At 40.1% G+C, this 13781-nt stretch overlaps 2 protein-coding genes across 2 annotated transcripts in view; one reads left to right on the top strand and one right to left on the bottom strand.

Moving 5' to 3' along the window:
* cdh23 (cadherin-related 23) overlaps positions 1-13781 on the top strand; it is a 255286-nt gene that overhangs the window by 187835 nt on the left and 53670 nt on the right. The window contains exons 23-30 of the mRNA XM_079559815.1: positions 181-326; positions 478-697; positions 2941-3093; positions 4433-4546; positions 5826-5974; positions 12231-12291; positions 12370-12518; positions 12957-13092. Of these exons, the coding sequence (XP_079415941.1) occupies positions 181-326; positions 478-697; positions 2941-3093; positions 4433-4546; positions 5826-5974; positions 12231-12291; positions 12370-12518; positions 12957-13092 (1128 nt within the window). The remainder of the gene's footprint in view (positions 1-180; positions 327-477; positions 698-2940; positions 3094-4432; positions 4547-5825; positions 5975-12230; positions 12292-12369; positions 12519-12956; positions 13093-13781) is intronic.
* Positions 6697-9341, bottom strand: LOC306965405 (uncharacterized protein). Its single transcript, XM_079559804.1, has 2 exons — positions 9192-9341; positions 6697-7465 (listed from the first exon to the last, which is right to left on the bottom strand). The coding sequence occupies exon 2, from the start codon at positions 7450-7452 to the stop codon at positions 6943-6945; it is 510 nt and encodes a 169-aa protein (XP_079415930.1). The 5' UTR covers positions 7453-7465; positions 9192-9341; the 3' UTR covers positions 6697-6942.

The following is a 13781-nucleotide window of genomic DNA, read 5'->3' on the forward strand; positions in this document are numbered from 1 at the left end:
AGTAACTTGTTTTGTTTTTTCTGAGAGTGGAGTCTATCATTCCTCAACTATTAGCCCACTTTCCTGACCTAATCCGACAAGTTTTATGTTGACCGTGAAACTTTTCATGGCTCTAATAAACTCGCTTGACCATGAGACAGATGTGCTCCGCCTTATGTGTCTCTCTGATGCCCTCTTTAGGTGGCACCCCTCCACTGCAGGCAACGTCCAGCACCACAGTATTCATCAATCTGCAGGATTTGAATGACAATGACCCCACGTTTCGCAATCTCCCCTTTGTGGCGGAGGTACCCGAGGGTCTGCCCATTGGATCCTCTGTTTATAAGGTGAATTGATCCATAGATGCTTTACCATGCTTTTTCAACATTACTATGCTGTGCTATAGAGTAAAGTACTGCTGTTGTGTATATCAAGTGTTGTTTACAGATGAAAAGTGATGAAAAAGTAGTTCACTCCTGGCTGTCTCCTCCTGTGCAGGTGTTGGTGGACGATCCCGATGAGGACAGGAATGGTCAGATCACGATGTCGTTGCAGATGGGAATGCCTCGCCTGGACTTCTTCCTGAACACCACCACAGGCGTCCTGACCTCCACAGCCGTTCTGGACCGGGAGCAGATCGGGCAGTACCAGCTCCGGATCATCGCGTATGACGCAGGAAAGTTCCCCCGCACCGCCACCTCCACCCTCACTGTGTCAGGTGAGCAGCTCTCAAAGCCGGGGGAAAACCATTTTATTTTTTTGTAGTTCTTTCACCACCGTGGTCCTATTTTGTAAACTGCTCATGTGCTGCTACTATTCAGGATGCAACAATACAATACAACACAATTTGGTCACAATCAGCTGGTAGCACGCAGCAATCAGATGCATGGATTTCACATAATCTATTCCAGTTGATATTCTGATATTCTTGATAATTCTGCAGTATGCATCGCTCTAAACTGCATTTTAAATGTATATGGCTACACAACAGGTCTGAGCAAACTGAACTGAATACACCAGTGGTTCCCAAATTGGGGATTCGGACCCCTCGGGGGTCGCAAGGCCTTGGGTGGGGGTCCCCAAATGATTTCAAGATGAAATAAAAAGAAAAATTTAGTATATTTTTTATTTATATTTTTTAGTGTAAAACATCATATAATTTGAGAAATATTTTCAGATATCCAAAATGAACCGTTTAAATACAACTTGATTTTTGAAAATGTTTTTTTTCCCCAATAACTTTATGTAATTGGGGTCCCAAGTTATTTGTGTGAGATTTTTGGGGTCCCATCCAAAGAATTGGCACTGGAACACACCAGGGATTCAGCAGGGGCAGGGACTCCTGGGGGGGTGGGGTCACGATGCACAGAGCTGGGGGTCCCAAGATTATTTTCGGTATCACTTAATTTTACCGTATTATGATACATTGTACCTAACTAAATTTAGTACAATCTGTAACAACGTGTACCATGGGTTAGATCAGGGGTGCCCAAAGTGGGGCCCGCGGGCCAAGTTTGGCCCGCCGAAACAATTCTGTTGGCCCGCCAGAGGGTGACCTACTTTTGCGCTGCCTGTGGTTAATACTAACTCTCTTCCATTCATTCTCAATGGTAAATATGGATGCAGTACACTCTTTGACCATCAGCGTCAAATTGGGGGCGCTGTTTCTCTCCTTTCACAAAGTTAAGGAAACACTGTTGTGGTGTCTTGGTATTTATCAATTACAGAGCGTTGTAGCATCAATTTTCACAGTTTTTCAGCTTTTTATTGCAAAGGCTGTTGACATAAACATCAGTATATGTTAAAAACTGACTTATAAAAGAATTGATGCTGAACATACACTTTCAAAATAATTTAATGTGGCATTTTCTTTCAGTTAACAAATGAGGTAAAGTTACTGTGGGTGCTGTAGATACAGGTGTTTTTTTTTTTTTGCACTAAATTGTTACAATGGTTGATTTTTTTTCTACTAAAGCTAGGCTTTTGCCAGAGTTACCATTTGTTTTAATATAGCATATTATTTACATGGATAGAAACAAATGCAAATGTAGGCTATCAAAAAAATAAAATAAAGTAACTTTATAATTTGCAGTTATATGTGCTTGACATCGCCGTGTTTGGCCCGCGACTCAGAGGCACTTTTTCATTTTGGCCCTCGGAGACAAAAAGTTTGGGCACCCCTGGGTTAGATACACAATGGAATAACTTGTATTAGTACTTTGTTGGGTTGTTGTGCATTGCCCTGCTACTGGCTATGTATGTATATATGGAAAGAAGTGGAAATGTGTATATCTGTAATGTACATTGAACTCGGAATAAACAATCAATCAATAATTTTTAAAGGACACGAGACCCTTAGGGTTAGGGCTTAAGGTTTGGGTTAGAGTTATTTCTTAGTACACTATGTACAGACTACAAATACATATTATTCCATTGTGTATCTAGCCCATAGGTACGAGTTATTACACATTGTTACAGAGCACATTACATTGTACAAAGTTTAATTAGGTACAATGAATCAAGGGTACTGTAAAATAAGAAAATATTGACAGTGTATTTACTGTTTAATACTGAAATCATCCAATATTTGTAAATGTAGGTGAACTAACAAAGTGAACTATTACAATACACATTACCTAGCTAAATTTTCTATGTGTTGCTGCTTAAAATTGACATTGGAATTAACTATAAAATTGGAAGAAAAAAAAGAAAAGAAAGAATGAAATAACCTTGAATATATAAACAGTGTTATAAGTAATAACAAGTAAGTGTAACTAATATTTTTCAGTGATGCGTAAAAAAAACTGTTCAGAAGCTCAGGATTTGTTTTGTGGTCGACTGCTGATACTTCATATTCATTACACCTGCGTTTCTAGATTTGCTTTGCCCAATGTTTCTGTCCTTGCGCACCCCTGTCCATGTCTAACCCCCGCCTGTCTCTGCGTGTCCTGCTCATGTCAGTCCTGGATGTGAACGATGAGACTCCCACCTTCAGCCCGCGTCTCTATAATGTTTCCCTGAAGGAGAGCGTGCCCCGGGACCACATCGTCGCTCGCCTCCTCTGCACCGACAACGACACGGGGCTCAACGCAGAACTCAGCTACTTCATCACAGGTCAGACCTCACAGTGTCTTCGTACCAGTTGTCCAAGCGTGTCCAGTGTAGGGATGCAAACTTCCAGCAGATAATGGGGGGACTGTAAAATGTGGAATCTCAAAGGTAAACAAGGCATTTTTCTCTATAGCTATTTCACTATTTTCAAAAGAAGTATTTACTGAAAATCCACTTCATTAGTTTGGGATTTGGTCCACAATGTCGACATATCAATCTGCAACAGGTTGAATGCTGCAGACTATTAACCTCTCAACCCCCACCTGAACCGAACGTATTTTGTTCAGTTTGGTTTTACCCAAATCTGAAGCTTCTTGAAAAAAGTGTCAAAATAGCAACAAAAATGAGGATGGAAACGCAACAAATGATGACAAAAACATGACGAAAAAGTGGCAATAATGTGACCAAAAAGTGATGAAAAAATTACTAAAATGTGATGAAAAAGGGACAAAAATGTGATGAAAAAGGGACCAAAAAATGTGACGAAAAAATGACAAAAATGTGACGAAAAAAGGACAAAAATGTGACCAAAGAATGACAAAAAAATGACCAAAAAATGACCAAAAAAATTGACAAAAAAATGACAAAAAAGGGATGAAAAAATGACAAAAAGTGACAAAACATGACAAAAACATGACAAAAAATGTGACCAAAATGTGATTTAAAAAAATGACAAAAAAATGACAAAAATTTGACAAATGCAACAAAAAAGCCACGAAAGAACAACAGAAAGTGACAAAAACACAACAAAAGTGACATAAAAGCAATGAAAAAGTGACAAAAACGCAAAAAAAAACAGCAACAATGCAAGGAAAAAGATTTGTTTAGATTTGTTTTGTAGGTCTTAGCTTTCAAATAAGGCGTTACGATAGGCATTTAGATGTGGTAAAACTGAACTGGAGAAAAAGGTTAAAGTGAGGTTAAAAGAGGTTAAAATATACTATTTTTCTTTCTCTATTACACAACTACAGATTTTTCAACCTGTAATTATTATGGAAATGTAAGTTGGCTCTAGAGGCAGCCCAAGTCCATTAGTTTTTTTTCACTGTGCTATTTGGATGCATGAATTAAAAGTCACACTTTACTTTGGAGCACACTAACAACATGGTAATTGCTATAAATACATTAAAACAGGACACTAATTTATTTTATGATAATTTAACTAACCCTTACCCAGACTCTAATTCCCATGGTTAGTAATAAAATGGAAACAGGGCTGCATAATGCAATACTTTGCCTGTTGATAGTTTCTGTGCTATTACCATGTCATTACTATGCTGTAAACTGCGTCTGAATTCATTTCTAACTCGTTTGTAACTGCGATGTGTTTTTCCTTTGACAGGAGGTAATCAGGACGGTAAATTCAGCGTTGGCTTTAGAGATGGGATCGTCCGGACCGTGGTTGGCCTGGACCGAGAGACGCAGGCGTCTTACACTCTGATCGTGGAGGCTATAGGTGAGTTTATTTTGGATCAAGGCAAAACTCATTTATTCTCTGTTTTGATATTCAATTCACAACCGTATTTATGATAATAGACCTCGTTTGTTTGTCATCTTCAAAGTCCCCCCTCGTTGTAAGACAATGATGAAAACACTGGGCTTCTCATTTCGGAGTGATTTCAGAACGTTGCTCAACAGCCTTTGTTCCTTTTTGAAAAGAAAGAACAAAAAGTCTGAGGTTTTCCTGTTTTGGAAACGGCTCAGAGGCGAGAACGGGCCCAGAGCATGTAAAACTGTGCAAGGCGACAGAATTAGTGGCCCATTTTCCAGCAAACAAAGACATCAACGCTATTTAGGGGATTGTCTCAATTTTAAGCAACTACTTAATTTTGTACATGCACCACAGACGTATGGAAATCAGTGTAGCTTTAGAGAAGCCCCTAATGCATTTCTAAATCTCTTTTTCATGTACGGCCGGACCGCATTTTCTGTGCGGCATCTTAGTAATTACAGTACTTAAGCATTTACCCTCTTACCCCCTGCCTGAACCGAGCGCATTTTCCACTGTTTGGCTTTATCCAAATCTAGCAGCTTAAAAAAAACATCAAGAAAGTGACAAAAATGTGACGAAAACATGGCAAAAAAGCTATGAGGAAGAGCAATGAAAAAGCAACAAAAAAGCCACAAAAAGGGACAAAAACTCGTCAAAAAAGTGACAGAAATGTCGCGTAAATGAGACCAAAAAACAAAACAAAAATACATTAAAGACATGACAAAAACAAAAGAGCGACATAAAACGTGCTGGAAAAGCAACGAAAAACGTGACAAAACATGGCAAACACGACAAAAAAGCAACAAAAAACAATGACAACATGACAAAAAAAATCATTTTTTTATATCAACGCAGCGAAAACGTGATGAAAAAAGTTATGATCAAGTCTTAGCTTTCAAATGAGGCATTATAATGTTGCTCTCCAGTCGAGAAGCTTTGGAGAAATGCGCTTTGTTCAGGCAGTAAGAGGTTAAAACTATGTCTTATTAACATGTCCTATCAGGTATTGAATCAAACAAAACTTATTTATGAAGAAAATATTGTGGACAAAAAGGGGAAATACAAATTGTTAAGAAAAAATTTAAAAAAATTCTGACTGATTCGAATAAACGTTACCCTTTGCTTTTCATTCCATTTTTTTTATTTACAATTTACATATTCTCTTGACTTCTTGATGGTGTTACTTTTATTCAAACAAGTATTTACTACAGAAATCATTGCCCACATTGATTTTCTCTCCCAGACAACGGCCCGGCCGGCAGCAGGAGGACGGGGACGGCCACAGTGTTCGTGGAGGTGCAAGACGTCAATGACAACAGACCCATCTTCCTCCAAAACAGCTACGAGACCAGTGTTTTAGAGACTGTGGCCCGCGGGACCAGTGTCCTCCAGGTATGAAAGCATCACAACTGTCTGATGACAAACTTAAACTAAACTTTTTATGTGAAAAAGAAGTTGATATTTGTAGTGGCCCAGCGACTGTATGAGAGGTCTTTACTTTCCATCACAGTGGTCTCTAGGGCGCTGTTTGGAAGGTTTTCACTGCTGACGGACCCTCTCACCAGAAAACCTACAAAACAATTGATCCTGGAGCGTTGGAAAGGCCACCTTGATTGAAATTAACCAATCATGCAGCCGCTGGGTCACTACAAGGATAAATACGCACAAATATCCACTTTTTTTCCCACTTAAAAAGTTGCATAATGCACCTTTAAACATAAAACATAGTATTAAAACAAAGAAAGACATAAAAATAAACAACAATCGGTCAGAAATAATTGTTTGGCTCAGGATGCATGTCGTGTGCTAAGGTATATACAAAGTTAACTAGCTATCTTTACTGAGGGCAAAGGTGTTATTATTGCACTCACATAAGCTACATTTATTTGAGAACACTTCCTGTTCTAATCACTGATTCTGTACATTTGATCTGACAGCTACAAATTAGCCGCAATCTGCTAATTTAGAATATCTTGTGATTGCAAGACACCATTTGTGCAAATCTATATGACACATATTGAATGAATAAATTCAAAAAGCACTTTTCGTATTCAAAAAAAGTCATATTGTTCTGACCAGGGACACGTGGAGCGAAAAACAAATCATCCAACATTTTTAGCAAGTAGAGGCAAGTAAACCTATTTGTCATAAATGAAAAAAGTGTCCAGGTGTTAAATCCGCTGACGTATTTGGTAAGGGATTAGTTCGATTTTGTTTTAAAAAATACCGAAGACTTGAAAGGTGTTGTATGTTAGGCATGTGGCTTGATTGTTGTGCCTTATTGTAGCTGGTTTGTCATGATTTGGAGGAGCAGGCTTTATACACACATGCACTTTGGAAAGGATTGAAGGAGAAACCAGTCATATTTCAGTCACGTAGTCGCACAGACACGGCGTTGTCGGCTGCGTCTCGTTCACTTCTTGCTGTGGATTTTGCGCTGCTTGTGGCTGCGTCAGTTTCACACTCTCGCGTCCGTGTGGTCTCCTGTGAGGCGGTTTCCGGAAGGAAACACTGAACGACCTGCGATAAGACCCAAACCTTTTCCAGTGCTTGAGTTGGGGCTCTCCCGACTTGTTCCTGCTCCGGAAACTGTCCTCGTGGCTGTAGCTGTCCGAGTCCCCGTCCCGTCTGGAGGGTTGGCACACCACCACGAAGGCTGCTACTCCGGCCAACAACAGGGACAGGCCCAGGACAATCATGATGGTGAACTCCGGGTCGTGGATGTCCGAGGAGTAAGAAGGAGGCAGTGGAACCGAGGGAGAGGTGGTGGTGGTAAAAGTGGATAAGGTGGTGTTGAGGAGGCCGGACAGGGTGGAGTTGTTTATCCAAATAGGGAATGTGATGTTGGTGTTTGGGTCAGTAGTGTTCATGTTGGCTGAGGACCTAGAGAAAAAGACACAAGATAATTGAATTAGATATTCTACAAAATCTTTTTTTGCCAATATTAGCAATTAAGATGACACTGTTCAGATCTAGTTTTTATTGACTCACAGTGAATTATTAACAGGGCATTGTAGAGCAGAGCACGAAGAATAGTCTGATTATTATTGTCCAAATAAGCTGTAGTTCTTTCTGCAAATTATGCTTTTTTGATCCAGCGCAGCACTTTCTGCCTGTCGTTTTCACATACACATTTAATCATATATGGGTTTTACTGGTAATAGATGTAGTATTATACAATTACAAAATTGGCTGCCAGAACCAATGGCTAAAACCAGTTTGTATACCTCCCAGTACCTGTCCCTAATAAAGCCCTAATTAGTAAAGTCCACCAATAGTTAAAGCTCCATTGGGAGAGCTGGCCATCGTCATGTATAAACATGAAATGTGAGCTTTTGCCGTTATTTACAGCTCAAAACAACCTTTTGAAACCACTAAAAGCCTTGTCTGTGTTTGTGTCTCAGTGGCTGTACCAAGCAGAGTAAGCATATGTAACATATGTGTAATAGGCCTGCACACACATGTACAGTCCGCGCCGGACCACTGCCTGCCTGTGCACATGTGTCGAGTGTTTGGCCTTTACAGCAATTATGTAGTTATTAAATCAAGGTCTACACAACAGTAAATGCTTGACAGGCTTTCCTCAATATAAAACAAATTGGCTTTATTAAAATGGCCCTTGTAAAATACACTGCACCCACCTCTTCTTGCCTGGTCTCCAATTATCCCCCCCTTTCGTTTCACGGGCCCCCATCTTCAGCACAGTAACATTTGTAAATGTCATCGTCCTTAATTCAGCGGAGACAAAGCATGGCTTATCGGTTTAAGGGGAACACATTGGGACGTGAAATTATTTTTAAGACCAAATGCCAGGAAATCTGTGAAAAGGCCAGTGGAGCGGGGATGGCTCGTTAGACCGTCAGTTCATTAGTCAGTGAGTCTCACACACACACATATGTACACAGTCCATAGACCACTTCATTGACCAGTGAGTGTGGCTCAGCAGACCACTTTTTCTTGGCTTAAAAGCCCGAGATACTATTTCACAAACAACGTTGGAACTAAAACCGCTGTGGTGATAAGTTGTAGGTCAAGACCTAACGGACAAGAGCACTGATAAAAGCGGTCGAAATGAGTTTCCTCCGCAGGGTTCATGAAGCTTAGAGTAGAGTCGCTTCTCCAGGACACGATGACGGGACAGTGTCTATTGGCTGCTATACTAACTTCTTGGCATCCCCACGCACTCCAAAACTTCTATTGTTTACGTCAAACTCTCTAACACCGGTTAAACTTCAGATAAACTTCAGAATTCAATCGTTTTGGAGTTTAAGTTACAGTATTGTGAGTTTTTTGTGTTTTAACAAACTTAATCACTTTTTGTTTTGGTTCATATTATTTCCCGAAAAGTTCATGACAGAAAAAACATAAATTGTTTTTGTGCAACGTTTTGCACAGTTGGGTTCTGTAGTTGAACAACGCCAACCACATTATTTCAAAGTCAAAAAAAGGAAGGTAAACAAGGAGGTTCCCATAGACACAAAATGCTCTCACTTCAGGATGTTGTTGCTCTGACTATCACAATTTCTGTCTCAAAGTCTGAATTATTGCCTGTTTCTTGTAGCAGCAAACTAAAACTAAAAACAATAAATAAACAAATACACATACTCACTCCCACAGTTTTGCACCTTGTTCTGTTCCAGTAACTTGAGTCAGACTTGCTTGGTGGCTCCAATCCACACTTGTTTCCCCCCTTAAAGTGCTACTTTCCCAGAGGCTGAAGACCAAGATGGGACAGGGGCGATAAAAGCGGTGCAAGAGGGATGTAGTCGACCAACAGGACAATACCTTTCTGTTGTTTTAGCTCAACTCAAGTTAAATAAGTCATGTTTTTCTTCGTTATTGTGAGGCATAGTGAGCAAGAGTCTAACACCCATGTTCTGCTTGGTTATAGTAGCATTATCTTCTCTGTACAAAAAATGGCTTTAAGTTTGTGCACCCCCGTTTTTGGGCTCAATGGTTCAGTCTGGCGTGTAATTCCCCATTCATCACTCAGCGATCTGACCCCCCACACTCTTGTGTCCAGCCACCCTCCCCTCCCCTCCTCACATCTCTTTATAAAGCTAATGAGACTGAAGTTGGGCCCCTTTCCTTCCAAAGAGGGGGGGGTGCAGCGCAGGACACAGTGCACAGGCTGACAGGGGCTTCTGTGCTACTGTATTATGGCATATTTAAGTATTCAACGTATTTAACAAAGCACATTTACTTTAAGAAGTGTCAAATGTGGATAAGCACTGTTTTTTCAATGGGCTAAATGGTTGCAACTTTGCAGCACAGCAATAATATGGCCATGACTTGATTGCGTTAATTTTGTCTTCTTGTCAGTTTATCACTTTGTGTCCTGTAAAAACACACAAACAGGTCATCCTATTTGAAGAACACAAAATATTAAACATGGTACGACAAATATGCCATGAAATAGGAATATGAATTATTCATTTTGAAGCTCTGTTTCCTTGAAATTTCCGAGAAATCAGCATGTTTCCTGATTCATGTCCATAAATACCATGTTATTGCACCATACAGTTTCCATCCAAATACCAAGCTGTCACTCTCCTGTAAAGTAGAGTGATTATTGTAGTTTAATCTTTAGAGATCTTTTATCTTGACACAATGTGAAGAGGCATTTAGTTCATGGAGACAGAGATGCACCAGATTATAATTAAATAGCTATTTTTTATCTGTAGACCCTGGTTACAAAAATACATTAACATTGCACATTCAATAATAATACTCTGGACTTCCCCCAACAATTCTATGGCTGCTTTTGAAAACTTGTTAAAGTCAAGGTCTATCACTCGACTGAATTTTCCCTCTTTACTATACCGACAATGCCACAGCTTGGGAAGACGTTGTACATGACGCATTATTATTTGAGGATTTAGTTGGGACGGCGCATGTTAATGAACACGTCAGAGTGAGTCTCAAGTATGTGAAGACGCCAGATTGTTTGGCTAATTTGCATCTGTTGTCTGGCATTCGCTCTCACATAATAATGCATCGGGTTTTCTATAGCACTTTTCTGGACACTCAAAGACGCCTTACATTGCATTATTCATTCACTCCATACTTGGTGCTACATAAGCACACTCTCATTCATAAACCAGTGAGCACAATTATGAGTTTGTTGTCTTGCCCAAGGACGCAACAGTGTGTACTAGTCAGAGCTGAGGTCCAGCCTCTGGAGTGGGGTTTACTCCCTAACCACTGAGTCATACTTTAATAGTCAGTATATGAATGCATTTGGGAATAACTACATTTTCTGATGCTGCATGTTGGCATTAATTATTATTATTTATTTATTTTATTGTGTTTGTTTTGCTGTATTGTGCCAATGTTCATTTGTTTTCCTCTGATTTTATTCACCTGCTTTAGCACTTTGAGATTTCCTGGAAATGTAAATAATATAAATAAAATATATTGTTGTTATTATTATAATATATGGATGAATGTGTGTCCCCATTCTGGCGGTGTATCTAATTGTGTGTGCATGTAGGGCTGTAAGGTTATTGAATAAATGCAGACTTACCTTTTCATACTCTGGCAGTGGATACAGAATCTAAATTTGACCTTACCATGCGTTACAAAGGTTATAAGAATTCTTACACTTCACCTGACACCCCCAGAGGTATCCCGATACCTGTGCATATATTTTCCAGTGTCCTACCTGACCACACTTGCAGACTGGTGTTTTTATGCCACATGGAGGTGATTGAATATTCACTTTGAGAGCGCAGCCACAGGTTCTGACTCGTCCCCAGAGGAGTGCGGTCTCTTCCAATGCCAGCAGCTCTGTCTCTCCCTGGACTCGAGCGCCATGACACGAGTATTCAGCCTCTGCCCAGCATACTGCACTATTTATCAGGAGAGGTCTGAGGAGCCCTGCTGTCTGTCCAAGTTTGGAGTTTTCCCCCCTGTTTTCTGTTTTCTTGGCTGTTTGCCGGTGGACAGTAGCGCTGAAGTTGTGCCATTGGAAATTCTCTTCCAAACAGAACTGGGGTTACTGTGGCAACCCCCTGAGCTGAGCAGCCAGGAAGTGCTCAGAAGTGTTAATCTCCTGGAAGGATTACATTTCGTGAAATTATGGGCTTTACACTGCCAGAAGACAAAATCAAATACCTATGTTGGATATTGTAACAACCAATTTATGCGTAATGAAAAACTAAACCGATTTAATTTGTTTTACTTTGTTTCCCTGTGGATCTGGCAGGGGGGTTCCTATTTCTCGACATTTTGTCCATCTGGATATGGTTTATGGTTTATGACATCGATTTTTTTTGTCAAGCCGTGGTGATTTTTGTAATGTTAATGATTGTGATAATAAATATGAGTTAAATGATTAAACCGGTTAAGGTTAGGATTAAACAGGGATATGGTTAAAAGGATTAAAGGCAGCAGTTTGGGGATTTATTTGTTTGTTATTAATCTGTTTTGAGTCATTTTGCTTTTCAACTCAGAAAGAAAACTGAAATGTAAACATAGGTATTAGAAATTTGGGTTTCTAATAGTTTTAGTTTTTTTGTGCCCATTTTTTTTATATATATATTGGCATTTGTATTTGACTTGTGTGACGAAATGCCAAACATACTGTATCTGGCACTAACAACAGACTTACAGCGTATGTCTGACATGCAAAAATGTCCATTTCTAGGTGCAGGCGACAGATGCAGACCAGGGGGAGAATGGCAGAGTTCTGTACAGGATCATCAATGGTAAGAGCAGTCTACATAATCTTCCCAGTTTGTGTGGCCATGATGTGATTTGCTGTTAATTATTTTTTATCCGTCTAGGAAACAGTAACAGGTGGTTCAGCATAAATAATCAGACTGGACTCATAACGCGAGGTCCCAGGGCTTTGGACCGAGAGACCAGCAGCTCCCACGTGCTGGAGGTGGAGGCTTTTAACAGTGACGAAGGCAGCATGCGGAGCTCTGTCAGGGTAAGACGAGCAGAAATCGCTATGTTGTCACTGTAAGGTTCAATTCTCAAGCCAACTGGCAGTTCTTCTGTGTACATTCTGTGTCCTTCCATCATCCAAAAACAGGCATGTGTTGGGCGAAGTGACACTAAATTATCTACAGAGAATTAATTAGTGACTGTACGTATGCGGTGTTTTGCTGGTCCGCAAACTTTTCTCACCAAGTACCACAAAAGTAAGACAAAATTTGGTTAAACCCAAATTAAAGGAGTTTCGCGCAAGGAGAGACAAATCCCCAAAACAAAGACTAAAACCCACTGATAACTGTTCCTGTTTCGCATAAGGCCGATAGCTGCTGGCAAAGGCTTAACCCACCATAACCAACCCAGACTAATGAGTCAAATATGTTTGATAATATACATATTTGACACACAACAAATGCTGTGTGTTTTGCTGTAGGTGATAGTTTATGTGGATGATGCCAATGACGAGGTGCCAGTGTTCACTCAGCAGCAGTACAACCGTCTGAGCCTTCGGGAAACCGCTGGGATCGGCACATCAGTGATCGTGGTCCGGGCCACTGATCCGGACACAGGTGAGCTCAGGCATTAATAATTCACTCTATTCCACTGTATGTGCAAAAAAAACATGGGCCTTTTTTACTTTGAACTCAACTAAAATCTTGATTAGACGCTGGAAAAAGTGACATTCTATTCTCCATTATATCCCCTTCCGTGATCAAAAACAAGTAAAGGTAAACGAATCACCCGATTACCCGAAGCATAACATAGTGGTTTGTTTTTGTTATCCGCTGGATCAAAAACATGTTTTCACACATACACCACACTCAGACAGGCATTTAAAGTCTGAACTTCTCCTACACTTGACAAACTTCCTCTTCTCACTTCCTGTTTCATGATTTTTTTCTTCTCTTTGTTTGACGCATCTGGTCTAAGGCCAACTATTTTCAAAACATGAAAACGTAGCAAAAGTAAATCGTTCAACTCAGCCATATATGGTAGCTGAAGTAGGTCATCGCTTCACATGCTTTACTTGTGGATTACTGTCTTTCCTGCACAGGAAAAACACATGTAGAAGATTCATGTGGGCCTGTTCATAGGTGTTCAGTGATGCAGATTTAGGACTGATGCCAAAGCAATAAATAATTCAAAACATCAGTGCAGTGCAGCTGACTGAGAGAACATTTTTACAGACATTAACTTTCGCCTTACTTTTAGATTCATTAATTTCCTCTGCATTTGATCATTGCTTTAATGCCGAGAG

This window comes from Gobius niger, assembly GCF_951799975.1.
Source record: "Gobius niger genome assembly, chromosome: 7".
Taxonomy (NCBI): Eukaryota; Metazoa; Chordata; class Actinopteri; order Gobiiformes; family Gobiidae; genus Gobius; species Gobius niger.